This window comes from Oncorhynchus clarkii, chromosome 11 (assembly GCF_045791955.1).
Source record: "Oncorhynchus clarkii lewisi isolate Uvic-CL-2024 chromosome 11, UVic_Ocla_1.0, whole genome shotgun sequence".
Lineage (NCBI taxonomy): Eukaryota > Metazoa > Chordata > Actinopteri > Salmoniformes > Salmonidae > Oncorhynchus > Oncorhynchus clarkii.
Window position 1 is genome coordinate 25,692,708 of NC_092157.1, and position 17,574 is coordinate 25,710,281.

General features: G+C 43.5%; 1 protein-coding gene across 5 annotated transcripts in view; it reads left to right on the plus strand.

Moving 5' to 3' along the window:
- Positions 1-17,574, plus strand: part of LOC139420411 (partitioning defective 3 homolog) — a 546,201-nt gene that overhangs the window by 184,623 nt on the left and 344,004 nt on the right. For all 5 annotated transcript variants that reach the window (XM_071170491.1, XM_071170488.1, XM_071170486.1 and 2 more), the window contains exon 3: positions 8,218-8,404. In XM_071170491.1, coding sequence (XP_071026592.1) covers positions 8,218-8,404 — 187 coding nt within the window. The remainder of the gene's footprint in view (positions 1-8,217; positions 8,405-17,574) is intronic.

Below are 17,574 nucleotides of genomic sequence, written 5' to 3' on the forward strand. Positions count from 1 at the left end.
TAGTCAAGACTTGACAAGTTTATAAATAATGATTTTTAATTGAAATAATAATTGTGTCCTTCCAACTTTACTTTCGTCAAAGAATCCTCCAGTTGCAGCAATTACAGCCTTGCAGACCTTTGACATTCTAGTTGCCAATTTGTTGAGGTAATCTGAAGAGATTTAACCCCATGCTTCCTGAAGCACCTCCCACAACTTGGATTGGCTTGATGGGCACTTATGTCCATACGGTCAAGCTGCTCCCACAACTGCTCAATAGGGTTGAGATCCGGTGACTGTGCTGGCCACTCCATTATAGACAGAATACCAGCTGACTGCTTATTTCCTAAATAGTTCTTGCATAGTTTGGAGTTATGCTTTGGGTCATTGTCCTGTTGTAGGAGGAAATTGGCTAAAATTAAGCGCCATCCACAGGGTATGGCATGGCGTTGCAAAATGGAGTTATAGCCTTCCTTCTTCAAGATCCTTTTTACCCTATACAAATCTCCCACTTTACCACCACCAAAGCACCCCCAGACAATCACATTGCCTCCGCCATGCTTGACAGATGGCATAAAGCACTCCTCCAACATCTTTAATTTTTTCTGCGTCTCACGAATGTTCTTCTTTGTGATCCGAACACCTCAAACTTAGATTTGTATGTCCATAACACTTTTTTTCAGTCTTCCTCTATCCAGTGTCTGTGTTATTTTGCCCATCTTAATCTTTTCTTTTTATTGACCAGTCTGAGATATGGCTTTTTCTTTGCAACTCTGCCTAGAAGGCCAGACTCCCGGAGTCGCCTCTTCACTGTAGACCTTGAGACGGGTACTATTTAATGAGCTGCCAGTTGAGGACTTGTGAGACGTCTGTTTCTCAAACTAGACACTCTAATGTACTTGTCCTCTTGCTCAGTTGTGCATCGAGGCTTCCCACTCCTCTTTCTATGCTGGTTAGAGCCAGTTTGCGCTGTTCTGTGCAGGGAGTAGTACACAGCATTGTACAATTTTTCGCACGGATTACCCTTCATTTCTCAGAACAACAAAAAGTCTACACAGTTTCCGATAAATTTGATGTTATTTTAATGGACAAAAAAATAGATTTTTTTTCAAAAACACAGACATTTCTAAGTGACCCCAAACTTTTGAACGGTAGTGTACGTATTCAGACCCGACTTAGGACTTTTTTGAAGAACCTTTGGCAGCGATTACAGCATCAAGTCTTCTTGGGTATGACACTACAAGCTTGGCACACATGTATTTGGCGAGTTTCTCCCATTCTTCTCTGCGGATACTCTCACGCTTTGTCAGGTAGAATAGGGAGCATTGCAGCTGTTTTCAGATATCTCCAGAGATGTTCAATCGGGTTCAAGTCCGGGCTCTTGCTAGGCCCCTCAAGGACATTCAGAGACTTGTCCCGAAGCCACTCCTGCATTGTCTTGGCTATGTGTTTAGGGTTGTTGTCCTTTGTGAAGGTGGAACTTCGTCCCCAGTCTGAGGTCCTGAGAGCTCTGGCGCAGATTTTCATCAATAAAATGTAGCTAATAGCCATGTCATCTCCATAGATGGGTTTCCAAGTAGCCACACACAAGCTTAGGTCTCCCTGCACAATGCCAACCATTGGATTCTGGAGCAATGGAAACGCGTTCTCTGGAATAATGATTCACACTTCACCATATGCAGGTCTGACGGACGAACCTGGGTTAGGCAGATGTTAGGAGAACGCTACCTCCCCCGATGCATAGGACCCATCTGTAAAGTTTGGTGGAGGAGGAACGATGGTCTTGGGCTGTATTTCATGGTTTGGGCAAGGCCGCTTAGTTCCAGTGAAGGGAAATCTTAACACTACAGCATACAATGACATTCTAGACAATTCTGTGCTTCGAACTTGATGATGACAGTTTGGGGAAGGCCCTTAACCGTTTCAGCGTGACAATGTCCCTGTGCACAAAGCAAGGTCCATACAAGAAATGGTTTGTCAAGATCGGTGTGGAAGAACTTGATTGGCCTGCACAGAGCCCTGACCTCAACTCCATCGAACACCTTTGGGATGAATTGGAGTGCGATGGGACAAGGAAATCCCGTCCGGCCAAACCCTCCCCTAACCCGGACGATGCAGGGCCAATTGTGCGCCGCCTCATGGGTGTCACGGCCAGCTGTGACACAACCTGGGATCGAACCCAGGGCTGTAGTAACCCCTCAAGCACTGCGATGCAGTGCTTTAGACCGCTGCGCCACTCAGGAGGCCCTCAGCTAGCTAGTTTAGCCTTATCAATCACCCGGCTCAAACAAAGAGGGATGCTATGTTACCTAGCTGGCAATGGCTATCCAACACTGGATAGCCATAGCCAAGTCAAGGTAAGCTTTTGGTTTGATTAATTTAGTGCCATCGGGGCCCGCTGGTGTAACTGCTTGCTAACTGTACACATAACTGCATGATTGTAGAGGGTTTACTAACGTGTTAGTCATAGTACCTATGTTTGCCTTCACGTTAGCTAATATGGTGACAACGATGTAGGCTTTGTGTAGAAGTTAGCGGTTATGATATGAAGGTTTGGCTTGGAACGTTTTTTTCGCCCCTGGTCAGACAGCTGATGTGTTGTGCACTGAGGTGAGAGGGAGTAGGTGCGAGACGTAATCATCCACTGCTGTGAAAGCAGTGGTGTGCCGACATGACCAGTGGTGTGCCGACATGACCAGTGGTGTGCCAACATGACCAGTGGTGTGCCGACATGACCATACTCTTACTCATAATCGTTTCGTAAATTGACAGTTGATAGTCGGAAAAAACTGAATTGTTTTAATATGCCTAAATAGATTTTGGCAAAATACCTCCCTGCTTGTTGTCACTGAATATTTTTTTTAGGAGAAGCGCACAGAGGGGTGTGTATATGTGTATGTGTCTGTGTGTCCTCAATTTGAAGCAGTCAGCCATGTTTGCTATCACTCAGTCAGAATGCACATTTGTTTCATATTTTTTCCTTGCCCCTCTTGTTAGATATTATGCACACTGATAGCTTGATAGCAAACGTCCTTGCCATGTGATTTGTCATAGTAGCAGCCAGTAGCAATCTAAATGGTCAGACGGAAAGCATGCGAGGAAAAGTGACCGGTGAAAGCGAGTGAACAGAGAAACACAGCTTCACTCAGGATCAACGTACAGCCCGTCCTTTTCTTTACAGACAGGCAAACTAACCAGTTGAGTTATTTAGACTGCACGTAACTGACTCAGACAGCACAATATGGTTGAGAAACCCTGTGACTGACTGACATGAGAAAGGTGCTTTTCTTCACGGATAATTACAAAAAATTTGCTGATCATAATCATATCCAGGAAATTACCCATGTCTGTTAGGATACTCGTTTTGTCCGACTACTCGGCACACCCCTACATGAAAGTGAATTGTGTTAGCGTGTGATCAGGGGTGTATTCATTCCGTCGATTCTGTTGAAAAACATTTCTTAAATGGAAGCAAACGGAGTGAAATGGGCGCACACATACCTGAATTTGTCCAATAGAAACTCTTGTATGTAACTGTTGGACTGATGATTATACCCTAGATCAGCTAGATGCAGGCAAGATTGTGCAAGGCTCTATCAAATGTGTCAATGTCTGTCACCTTGATTCCTCAAATTTCTCTTGATCTGTGCACCTACGTTATAAACTTTCATTCATAAGCTAGGTTGTAGCAACCTCATGATGGGTATAGGGAAACATGTTGTATTATGTAGCAGCCTAAATCTATTGACATTACATTGAGCTGGGTGAATAGAATATGAATGACATTCATCCAATATGCTGTAATAGAAAAAAGGCCATGCTCATAAAAAATATAATTGTCCTCCCTCATCTTAAATGGCACCAACCGCCACTGGTGCTTGTGTGTGTGTGTGCGTGCGTGTGTGTATGCATACATGTGTTTATGTTTGAGTGTGTGACAGAGACAGAAAAGGGAAACAGAAATGTTGAAACTTAGTTACTGTTCGCAAAACAATGTCCATTACAGGCTAGAACATTTTACAATGCAAGAAGAGACTGGTAGCTTCCAGCTTTGTAGGTTAACTTTCCTTGCTAGTTTACAGCTGAAGCCAACATCAATTCACCCCCCCCCGTTGTTTGTGACAGTATTCAAACCATAACGCAAAATATACTCATTTCAAAGCTGATTGCCACCAAAACTGTATTAATTAACTTAATCGGTCTCTCCCAAAGATGATGTATTGCCTCAGTGACCTGACTCTGTGTGTGTATAGAGCGTTGACGGGCTGCCCCCCCCCCTCTTTCTTCATGAAATATATCATTACTGGTTAAAGAGAGAGCGCACACTTTCATAAAATAAGCTACTTCTATGCAAATGTTGTTGATCAGTATAATACAATAACTCTCACATGGAAAGGAAATATATTGTTTATCATCTGTAGCCCCATGAGATCAGCCAAATCAAGCTCAATAACTCAGTGCATGCACACACTCCTATTGCATATGCATTCACCTGCATTGTGAATAGGCCTAAGCTACATTTTGATGTACCCAGTTTATCAATAGACTAAAGATCTACCATTTAAATATATACAGTACCAGTCATAAGTTTGGACACCTACTCATTTGAGTTTTTCTTTATTTTTACTATTTTCTACATTGTAGAGTAATAGAGAAGAAATGAACACTATGAAATAATACATATGGAATCATGTAGAACCAAAAAAAGTATTTTATAGATTATTCAAAGGAGCCACCCTTTGTCTTGATGACAGCTTTGCACATTATAGGCATTCTCTCAACCAGCTTCATGAGGTAGTCACCTGGAATGCATTTCAATTAACAGGTGTGACTTGTAAAAAGTTAATTTGAGGCCTAGCGTCGTCCGGGTTAGGGAGGGTTTGGCCCGGCAGGGATATCCTTGTCTCGTCGCGCACTAGCGACTCACGTGGAAAAAAATAAGTTAATTTGTGGAATTTCTTTCCTTAATGCGTTTGAGCCAATCAGTTGTGTTGTGACAAGGTAGGGTTGGTATACAGAAGATAACTCTATATGGTAAAATACCAAGTCCATATTATGGCAAGAACAGCTCATAAAAGCAAAGAGAATCGACAGTCCATCATTGCTTTAAGACATAAAGGTCAGTCAATCAGGAACATTTCAAGATCTTTGAAAGTTTCTTCAAGTGCAGTCGCAAAAACCGTCAAGAGCTATGATGAAACTGGCTCTCATGAGGACCGCCACAGGAAAGGAAGACCCAGAGTTACCTCTGATGCAGATGATAAGTTCATTAGATTTACCAACCTTAGAAATCACGGAGTTCAAGTAACAGACACGTCTCAACATCAACTGTTCAGAGGAGACTGCGTGAATCAGGCCTTCACGGTTGCATTTCTGCAAAGAAACCACTACTAAAGGACACCAATAATAAGAAGAGACTTGTTTGGGCCAAGAAACACAAGCAATGAACATTATACCGGTGGAAATCTGTCCTTTGGTTTGATGAGTCCAAATTTGAGATTTTTGGTTCCAACCATCGTGTCTTTGTGAGACGCAGAGTAGGTAAACGGATGATCTCCGCATGTGTGGTTCCCACCGTGAAATGTGGAGGAGGAGGTGTGATGGTGTGGGGTTGCTTTGCTGGTGACACTGTCAGTGATTTATTTAGAATTCAAGGCACACTTAACCAGCATGGCTACCACAGCATTCTGCAGCGATATGCCATCCCAGCTGGGTGGCACTTAGTGGGACTATCATTTGTTTTTCAACAGGACAATGACCCAAAACACACCTCCAGGCTGTGTAAGGGCTATTTGACCAAGAAGGAGAGTGATGGAGTCCTGTATCAGATGGTCTGGCCTCCACAATCACCTGACCTACACCCAATTGAGATGGTTTGGGATGAGTTGGACCGCCGAGTGAAGGAAAAGCAGCCAACAAGTGCTCAGCATATGTGGGAACTCCTTCAAGACTGTTGCATTCCAGGTGAAGCTGGTTGAGAGAATGCCAAGAGTGTGCAAAGCTGTCATCAAGGCGATGGGTGGCTACTTTGAAGAATCTAAAATATATTTAGATTTGTTTAACACTTTTTTGGTCACTACATGATTCCATATGTGCTATTTCATAGTTTTGATGTCTTCTCCATTATTCTATAATGTAGAAATAAAGAATGACTAGGTGTGTCCAAACTTTTGTCTGGTACTGTATACACATTTGAAGTCGGGAGTTTACATACACCTTAGCCAAACACATTTAAACTATGTTTTCATCATTCCTGACATTTAATCCTCGTAAAAAATCCCTGTTTTAGGTCAGTTAGGATCACTACTTTATTTGAAGTATGTGAAATGTCAGAATAATAGTAGAGAGAATGATTTATTTCAACTTTTATGTCTTTCATCACTTTCCCATTGGGTCAGACATTTACATACACTCACCATCTATTTTGTGAAGTGCACCAGTCCCTACTGCAGTAAAGCACCCCCACAACATGATGCTGCCACCCCCGTGCTTCACGGTTGGGATGGTGTTCCTCGGCTTGCAAGCCTCCCCCTTTTTTCTCCAAACATAACAATGGTCATTATGGTCAAATAATTATATTTTTGTTTCATCAGACCAGAGGACATTTCTCCAAAAAGTACGATCTTTGTCCCCGTGTGCTGTTGCAAACCATAGTCTGACTTTTTTCAGTCTGTTTTGGAGCAGTGGCTTCTTCCTTGCTGAGCTGCCTTTCAGGTTATGTCGATATTGGACTCTTTTTACTGTGGATATGGATACTTTTGTACCTGTTTCCTCCAGCATCTTCACAAGGTCCTTTGCTGTTGTTCTGGGATTAATTTGCACTTTTTGCACCAAAGTACGTTCATCTCTAGGAGACAGAACGCGTCTCCTTCCTGAGCGGTATGACGGCTGCATGGTTCCATGGTGTTTATACTTGCATACTATTGTTTGTACAGATGAACGTCGTACCTTCAGGCGTTTGGAAATTGGCTGATTTCTTTTGATTTTCCCATGATGTCAAGCAAAGAAGCACTGAGTTTGAAGGTAGACCTTGAAATACATCCACAGGTACACCTCCAATTGACTCAAATGATGTCAATTAGCCTATCAGAAGCTTCTGAAGCCATGACATCATTTTCTTTTTCCAAGCTGCTTAAAAGGCACAGTCAATTTAGGCACAGTGAATTATCAGTGAAATAATTTGTCTGTAAACAATTGATGGAAAAATGACTTGTGTCATACACAAAGTAGATGTCCTAACCGACTTGCCAAAACTATAGTTTGTTAAGAAGAAATTTGTGGAGTGGTTGAAAAATGAGTTTTAATGACTGAAACCTAAGTGTATGTCAACTTCTGACTTCAACTGTATTATCTGTATTATTTTTTTAAATCTTTTTTTTTTTTTTTTTGTCAGTTGAGTTAAAGGGGGGGGAAAGTCAAGTGTGAGTGTTAGTTCACGAAGGGTCGGGGTGCGAGGGGGGTGCTGTGGGATTATTTAAGATAATTTTTGAAGAGGTAGGGTTTCAGATGTTTTCGGGAAGATAGGCAGGAACTCTGCTGTCCTAGCTTCAGGTGGAAGCTGGTTCCACCATTGTCTGATTGTAGAATTTATGAATTAGTGCATACATGGCTGTCTCTGAAAATGTTGAGGTGCATTTTTTTTAAGGTAATGATAATGATCTCAAACGATGCCCAATGATTGAACATAGCAGTAGCTGCATGTATCTGTCTGGATCAAGTGCCATTCTTTGACTTTGGCTAATATGCCTTCTTGTTTTCCTCTGGTATCGTGATGGAATCGTGACACCAAACTGGTTTCGAAGTCGAAATTCTGTTATCGTAACAACCCTACTCAGTATAAACCATGCCTGTGAGTTGAGCCTTGTTGTAGCAGGCATAGTGTGTTGGCTAGGTCACTGTGGCGATGGTCTGTGTGTGAGAATGCGGTAATAATGGGATGTAGATGCTCTTTGTGCTCTGCCTCTCTGCCCAGTAACCACGAATACATGGCAACACAGCACCTTTATGGAAATGGGACAGCTGCCCACTGAGTGGCTGGACATGGGTAGTCAACTAGCAGTACTGTAAGTGTAAATGTGTGTGTGTGCATATGTGTTTACATGTGCTTGCGAGTTAGCATACATGTTTGTGTTTTGCTTCAGGTGTGCATCAGCTTCTCTCTCTCGCTCTCTCCTTATCTAACCTGTCCTCTCTCTCTCTCTTTATTTAACCTATCCTCTCTCTACCCTCTCTCTCCAGCTGGTGGCAGTGTATGAGGAGCAGGACCCTCACCATGGAGGCGATGGCACCAGTGCCAGCTCAACGGGCACACAGAGCCCTGACCCCTTCACTGCCGTCGCAGAGCTCAACTCCAGCAACATGTCCGCCTTCCAGCCCTACCAGACCAGCAGCGAGATAGAGGTTACCCACTCCGCCCTGCGCAGCAGTAAGTGTCAGACTAGTGGTACTTTAGTTTGCCACTTGGCCATTAAGTGCTCTAGTGTGTCACAGCTATTGAAGACATGTATCTGTAAGAAAGAAGAGAGGAAACACTCTTGACCAATCAGCCCTGAATAAATCTGTTTTTTTATATAGTTTAGTGAAGTTTTTTAAGAGTCAGTTAGAGTTGTGTCCAGGGAGTGGCTTTGCGGTGAGCGAGATGGGCAGGTGGTATCGTCCAGGGGACTGTGGCTGTACCATCCACTCAATCATGCATGATGATGGGGGAGAAACAGACCGGGTCTCTGATTAACACTGACAGCTGAACCTGGGGGTCACCACGCACACACACGCACACGCCCACACACACACACACACACACACAGAGGCACAGACACCCAGTACCATAACGTTTGCCTCCATCCCTCCCTAAGTCCATCCCTCAACTCCACCCTTTCCTACAGGTCAGACTTAGATACATAACACGCTGCTCAAGTTTTTGGGGCTTACCTGTTTTGCATGTTATTTTGGCATTAATACGTGTCACATATCATTGCAAACAATGTAAAAAAAATATATATATACAGTATAATATAGTTAATAAAGCCTCATACAAACATGGTCTCTTTTTAGTTTTCTTGAGTAAGGCAGTTCCAAAATGCAGGTGTTTCAGCCTAGCTCAGTGCTCTCTGTGGTGGTGGAGCGGGCCAGCAGAAAAAAACTAGCATTGTGCCCTGATTAGCTCAGTGTTCTGTCACTCATGGGGAACTTACGTAATCGCCAAGCTTAATTCCTTAGAAAGGGTGGACATCCAACATTTTAGCTCTTTAGGTCCTGCCATAGAGTTATGTTACAAGTGCCCTTGTAAGAAGGCTCAATGTCGATGGCCACAGAAATGACGTCAAATTACGTTATATGTACAGTAGCTTTGATTGGACTGCTTTGATTGGACTCACTCTCATAATCTTAGCTAGCCGTCATCATCATGAATCAAGTCTACTGGCAAATCCTTTTTAATCCTTGTCATATGAAGAAGAATAATGAAGACAAACTATAGATAAAACGTATCGGCCATTGGACATAAACATTACGCGACTATTTGGAGATCGCAAATTCAACAATGAGTGGTTTGTAAGGAATCGGTGACAGTGGCAAACTGCAAGCTTTGCAACTGGGAAGTCGGGAATAAACAGCTCAAACTGGGAAAATACGCTTTGAACGGTCATTCAACTCAGATTTGTAAATCCGGCACCTCTCTATTTGTTGAGAAAATTTGCCCACGAAGGACCGCCGCGCCACTTCCCTGTTCAAGCACATCACAACAACGTGTGATGAACAACAAGTCCAAAAATGTCTTGTGCAGCTTCATAAATTATGTAGGATGCCAGAGATATGTATCCCGTAGCTAAGAAAGTAATACTAAGTGTATGTTGTGTGGTAACCTGTTGGTAGCCCATGTGCCTTACCCGGATCATTTCGACTATTTTCATCAACTCGGTATTGTAAGCACATCGTTCCTGGCCGGTGTGTGCTTGTTTACTAACTTTTTTGTTCAGCTTTGACAGTGCTACTGATAGTAGTGTTGGCGCTTGGCTTGCACGTGCAAATTCAGGACAAAAAAAAACCACTCTATAATAGAATTGTGTTATTTGACATGACAAATTAAAAGCTTATTTAACGCATCAAATAGTGTTATATGACGTGTATCCTTTTTGACACGCAGACCCAAACGGGGTTCAATGTGCCTCACCCTAATCATTTGGTCTATTTTCACCTCTTAATTTTGCCTACTGTTCTAACTTGGTGGTGCACATGTAGCCTATAACCTGTTTTAGAGAAATGTAATCATTGAATATTGTAAGAGCTTTCATTGTCTGTTTGTATGCCCCCTTTATTTATCCTACGATTCTGACTTGTTGTACAGGGAGTACACTTGTAAGAACGGCCCTTGTTCTGAATTCTGTCGCTGTACATTTCAAAAGTGCTGAACAAATAGTTATAATAACTACGTCGGTCCTAGCTCGCTCATTAATGTCTTAATCGGAATTACGGATTGACTCTTATCCGCTTGTCGTCCCCTTATGCCATAGTTTGTACATCTCAATAGTCAGTAGAAACCACATTTGTTTAAGCAAGTCAGCCATATCAGCTATGTTTTTTTTAAAGGCGGCGAATGAGGCTGAATGAACTGTTTCGCTGCCAGACAAGGCTCCGCTGAAAGCCAGGTGTAGCAGTGGTAAGGTGTTGGGACTGCTGTTGGGACTCTGCTGTTGGGACAGCTTTATGTAGTTCCTAACAGTTTGTGGGCACGGTTTGTCACCGTTACAGTGCAATTAATCTATTATTTAGTGTTGTGTAGTGGCTTTGCTGGCATGCATCCCACATGTTTTTCCCTAACAAGATTTCCATGCTAAAATCACCACTGATTGTAACAGAGAAAAGTGCAATAACGATAGGAAAGGAATCAGAACGTGTTTGCAGACAGATATCTTCAAAGAAACATGGTCTATCACCCTCTCCCTCCTTTTTCCTCAACAAACACAACCCTCAAACAGACACAGACACAAACACAAACCTTAAACAGACACAAACACAAACCTCAAACAGACACCAACACAAACCTCAGACAGACACCAACACAAACCTCAGACAGACACCAACACAACAGATGCCTCCCATGTTACTGGGTCTCTCCTTTGAACCAGTGATGTGGTGTTATTGTTTCTTCCACAATGCTATCTCACAGGGAGGTCTGGTACTGTACACACCCCTCCGATGGGACTGCAGATTCTCCCCTCCCTTGGTTTTTATGAGCCATTGTGTATTGGAGGATTCTCTTTACCCCCTACTGAAACAGGTGTGTGTGTGTGTGTGTGTGTGTGTGCGTGTGTGTGTGTGCGTGCGTGCGTGCGTGTGTGTGTGTGTGTGCGTGCGCGTCCATGCGTGCGCGTAAACTTCCAATCCTTGCGACCGTCGTTTTGGAAAAATAGTACACCGCCTTCCAACAATCATAGCAGCAGGTATCTTGTTTTAAAGTGAACACTTTACTATTGTGTTTTATTGACAAAGTAAAGGAAGGTCATGTGCTGTTATATCTCGTCGGTTTGTTGCCCATCCCACTTTAGTTGATACACGTCTCACCACTATAAAACATTGGATGTGTCCCGAATTGCACCCTGCTCCCTATACAGTGCACTCCTTTTGAAGAGTAGTGCACTATAGGAATAGAGCGCTATTTGGTATGCACCCAGTGTATACTATAGAGAAGGAAAGCCACGCTCTCTCGTCCTCCCTCCCCTTCCTGTCTCACACATTTAAATGAGTGGTACACCAGCTACAAATTAGCTCTGGGACTAAGTTACAGAGTTTGCCCTCAATTGCCGAGTTGATTACCGTCTAAGACTGCACTTTCACTCTCATCCCCCGGTCCCATTGTGAGAGAGCAGTAATATACTGCACAGCCTAATTAGACTCTGTGGATTGTTTGTGGTGGGAGTGTGTGTGTGTTTTTCTGTTTGCCTGTGTGTTCTGTTGTTATGCTTGTGTGTGTGATTGGCTGGACAGACAGATGGACGAATGCAGAATGCAGCCTGCGTCCCTTTTAAGAGGAGCGAAGCCGCAAATTACCGCCGGCGATAACACAAATCAGACATCAGAGTAGCACTGCCGGGCGGGCAGCTGTGCTGTGAAGCATAGCATTATAGATATGTGAAATAATCATCTTCAGAATCGTATTGATTGTTTTTCTCCCTCTCGTTCCGCCATCTCGCCCACCTCGGCAGCTCGTTTTAGATTTCCAAGCCGAAGGAAGCCGCGGAGGTCAGACTGTTAATAATTGGCTTGCCGATGAGATGTAAATTGCAATAATGAATGTAATTTGCCTGGTAATTATATGGATGGAGGTCCATTTCACTTGCTGCACATGAAAGAATAATCCTGCGAAAATAAACTGTAGCTATAAAATTGAAGAAAGAAAACTAGCTTGGAATCCTAATGAACATTTTTCTTCACTTTGGGTTCTTTCGGCCTTGTTGATGCTTGCTAAGATCTGTACATTTCATGAACCCTATCCATATGAGTTGCATAAACTCTCTAGATGAGTTTGTAATCAGTAATGTACATTTTGGATTACCCAAACTCAGTAACGTAATCTGATTACTTTAATCTGATTACTTTCTCCTTAAGAGGCATTAGAGGAAGACAAAAAGGATCCATCAAACTCGTTTGGTGGCATCATCACAGTGGTCTCTGAATTGTGGTCAGACTTGCTCAGGTGGAACAAACTTAAACTTGCGGCTTTTTTCAATGCTGAATTTAATATCATTGAGAAAACAGAAAGGTGCCATAATAAATATTTTCGCAAACATCCTTTCGAAATTTTAAGGTAATCCAAGAAGTAGTCATCTAGTTTTTCAAACGTATCTGTAATCTGATTACCTTATTTTTGTTTGGTCACTTAACTGATTACAGTTAGTTTTTTTGTAATCAGATTATATGTAACAGATTACATGGACATTATTACATGGAACTCATCTAGATACAACCCTGTCCAGGGCCTGATGTTGAGGTATCAATGGACCGGTTGGCAAAGATAGAGGTGGTGGTAGTGTGTTTAAACCCTGAGCTGAGGAATTGTGCAGACGCTACAGTGCTACAATGGAAAGATGCCCTGTCCAGTTGGGCAATGGTGGCATGAAGGACCGAGGCACTTATTAGAGGTGCCCGTACCATGCCTCAGGTGCTGCACCCTGGGACACTGACTCCAATACTTGTCCTTCTCCAGAACTCCCTCCTGGACCTCTGCTCTGGCCTGATTATCCCTGAAACCTACAGTACCTACAGCAAGAACTGCTCTACCTCTATCAAACCCATATCCCCTCACCCCATCCTGTTCAGAGGCCGCTGATGACACCTTTTGTGTGTAACGGGAAAAACAAACCAACCAGCCACTTAGGTGGTACTTATCTGGCGGCTATGCTGAAAGTGGAGTGCTCTCCCTTTGAGCACAGCCCCCATCCATCCCAGTGCACATCAACCCACTGAAAGTACACAGACCTTGTTTTAAAACAAAACTACCACACCAGGAGATATGAGTGAAGCCAGTGACATATTATGATTGGCCCCCTGCTGGGTGTAAACCTGTTGCGATTCAACCCACTCAGGGATATCTTCTGTTTGGCCACCAGTTGGGCAATCAGCAGTAGGGAAGCTGGTTCCAGTCTGGTTGGTTGACTGGTGCGCTCTCTCCCTACTTCTAATTGAATCACTGAATCACTGTGGTAATTACTTTATTCTTGCTATGTAACTACTATATATATATATATATATATAGAAGTGCCATGGATGTAAAATGTGTGTAGAATGTACAGTAAAAGTTGTAAAAACAAAGTGTATTTTTTTCCTCTGAAGACCGGGGGTGGTGGATTCCATATAGAAGTCAGTAAAGGACACACAATGGCACCATGTTCCCGATATAGGGCCCTGGTCAAAAGTAGTGCATTATATAGGGAATAGGGTGCAATTTGGGACGCTGACAATGTACTGTACAGCAACTCTGACAACAATCACTGCAACAGCAGGAACTCTATGTTGTAGCATTGATCAGTGTCTGTGAATTTTTGTCTATATAAAAGAAACGTCCCCTTTTCAGGACCCAAATAACTTCACAAATCTTAATTGAAAATGGTTTAAACTCTGTTTCCCATCCTTGTTCAGTGAACCAAAAACAATTAATGAACATGCACCTGTGGAACAGTCGTTAATACTAACAGCTTACATGCAATTAAGGTCACAGTTATGACAACGTAAAGAGGCCTTTCTACTGAAACACCAAAAGAAAGATTCCCAGGGTCACTGCTCATCTGCGTGAACGTGCCTTAGACATGCTGCAAGGAGGCATGAGGACTACAGATGTGGCCAGGGCAATAGATTGCAATGTCCGTACTGTGAGACGCCTAAGACAGCGCTACAGGGAGACAGGAAGGACAGCTGATCATCCTCGTAGTGGCAGACCATGTGTAAAAACACCTGCACAGGATTGGTACATCCGAACATCACACCTGCGGGACAGGTACAGGATGACAACAACAACTGCCCGAGTTACTCTAGGAACGCACAATATCTCCATCAGTGCTCAGACTGTCCGCAATAGGCTGGACTGAGGGCTTGTAGGCCTGTTGTAAGGCAGGTCCTCACCAGACATCACCGGCAACAACGTCACCTATGGGCACAAACCCACAGTTGCTGGATCAGACAGGACTGGTAAAAAGTGCTCTTCACTGACGAGTCGCGGTTTTGTCTCACCAGGGGTGATGGTCGGATTCGCGTTTATCGTCGAAGGAATGAGCGTTACACCGAGGCCTGTACTCTGGAGCGGGATCGATTTGGAGGTGGGGGGTCAGTCATGGTCTGGGATGGTGTGTCACAGAATCATCGGACTGAGCTTGTTGTCATTGCAGGCAATCTCATCGCTGTGCGTTACAGGGAAGACATGCTCCTCATGTGGTACCCTTCCTGCAGGCTCATCCTGACATGACTCTCCAGCATGACAATGCCACCAGCCATACTGCTCGTTCTGTGCGTGATTTCCTGTAAAACAGGAATGTCAGTGTTCTGCAATGGCCAGCGAAGAGCCCGGCTCTCAATCCCATTGAGCATGTCTGGGACCTGTTGGATGGGAGGGTGAGGGCTTGGGCCATTCCCTCCAGAAATGTCTGGGAACTTGCAGGTTCCTTGGTGGAAGAGTGGGGTAACATCTCACGGTAAGAACTGGCAAATCTGGTGCAGTCCATGCGGAGGAGATGCACTGCAGTACTTAATGCACCTGGATACTGACAGTTACTTTTGACCCCCCCCCCTTTGTTCAGGGACACATTATTCTGTTTCTGTTAGTCACATGTCTGTCGAACTTCGTTTCTGTTCATGTCTCAGCTGTTGAGTCTTGTTATGTTCATACAAACATTTACACATGTTAAGTTTGCTGAAAGTTAAAGCAGTTGACAGTGAGAGGACGTTTCTTTTTTTCTTTTTAGTTATGTCTTAGAAGTAAGTTTTGAAAACTGAAGTTGAAACTTGAACATGTTTTCGGAGATTTTCCATCGTAGCCTTGAACTTTTTGAGTTCATTTCTTTGGTCCCTCCCTCAGTACTCTGTGGGCTTGGTTGAAGTCCAGAAGCAGTGATTGCCCATTATAGATAAACTAACAGGGTTTGGTTTGAACTGCAAACAGGTAGGGCTGATACTGTGCTCGGCTCTCTGATACTCATCTGTCTCTCGTCTGTACTCTCTCCATCTCTCTCTCCCCCTGTCGCTCTTTCACTCCTTCGTTCTGGTCCAAAGGCTCTCCTCTTCAATCTAGCACTTCAGTGGCAGGAGGCGCGATGCAATCTGCAAACAGTGGTATCAGAGAAATCAGGGAGGTGATAATAGTGACAGTGTGTGTCTGATTGTCCTGCTCTGGTGTGTGTGTGTGTGTGTGTGTGTGTGTGTGTGTGTGTGTGTGTGTGTGTGTGTGTGTGTGTGTGTGTGTGTGTGTGTGTGTGTGTGTGTGTGTGTGTGTGTGTGTGTGTGTGTGTGTGTGTGTGTGTGTGTGTGTGTGTGTGTGTGTGTGTGTGTGTGTGTGTGTGTGTCCATCTCTCTGAACAGTCTTCCTTTATTGGCATCAACTCTCACTCCAAACTCCTCTGAGCAAAGTTTGATACCACTTTCAAAAGATTGCTTATAAAAATGCATGCTTTCTCCTTAACATTACATAGTACCAGGCAAAGGTTTGGACACACCTACTCATTCAAAGGTTTTTCTTTATTTTTACTATGTTCTACGTTGCATAGTATGCTACCCAATTGGCTTCAAAAGAGCACACACTAGAGAGGAGTGGAATATGAGCTGGTATATTATATAATTATAACCATCACTCTTGACTAAAGCGCTCTCTCTTCCTCTCCCTCTCTCTCTCTCTCTCTCTCTCTGCACTGTCTTTGACTTTGAAGTGTCTTTGTCTGGCTGAGTTAGTGTGGAGTTTATTAGTTATGTCAACTCTTAATCACCCAGTGGGCTACATTAAAACCTCTTATGGCAAGTGAAACGAGAGGGAGGAGAGGAGGGATAGTTGGCCTTTAAACAGCACCGCTATCAAAGGAGAGGGGGCGTCGAGAGTCGTCGTAATGCAAGACTATTAGTCATAAATCTATAAAACTGCCAGCAATTTCATCTATAGCTTATTACTGCTAATTATTGTAACCATTGACACCGTTAAATGGTTAAGAGATGGATTTGGTAATGAAGTGTGAAGAGTGCTCTCTGACTGGTAAGGAAAGTCCCCACTCATCACTAGTGGGTGAGTGTGTGGTTGTATGGAATGTCAGAGCGGGGCCAGTTAGCAGCAGAGCAGTGCAAAGTTATAGGCTAGGATGCTCCGCTCCTGGTGCTCATTCCCCAGCTCTCCCATGACTCGGTGAAAGGGGCAACTCTTAGCTGTTTCTTCCCACGCTCCAAGAACCTACCCTCTAACAGTCACGTCCCCACTTTGCACTTCTACAGTGCCGTAGTTTACAGTGATCTGTGGCTCAGTGTAGACAGCTTTATAGCTTCCTGGTTGGACAGGAGAGAAGCTCTGCTGTTTGTTTGTCAGTGGTAATGTTACCCAGGAGCTGTACAGACACTAATGGAACAACTCATCACACACACACACACACACACACCACACTAAGTGAATTCCAGGACGTTTCTTTAACCCCAGTGGAGCACGGGAAGTGTGGCTTGGTATGTTATGGTTGAGGGGGTTTGTTTTACAGCCTCTGGTCTGTCTGCGTGCAAGTGTTTATCAGGCTGTGGTCTGGTGTCATCCCAGCACTCAGTTGATACTAGACAAAGCCACTTAGGAGAGTTATGTGACTGTCTCTGTCTAAAATATGTAATCTCCTCCCTCTTTTGACCCCCAGAGGGTACTTAATGTACACTTGTTTACATCCAAGATAAAATACTGCTGAGGTCTTTATGGTTTAGAAAACACTCCGAAACATAGCTCAAGATAGAGACTTGTAAACACTGATAGAGATAGCTGATAAAATACTAATGGCTTTATAGCTAAGGAAACACCCAAAACAACCCAAGATCAACAACCATTTTCTCTTAGCTAAAGTGAACTATTGTTGTTTATTACCCCTTTTTGACATGTTT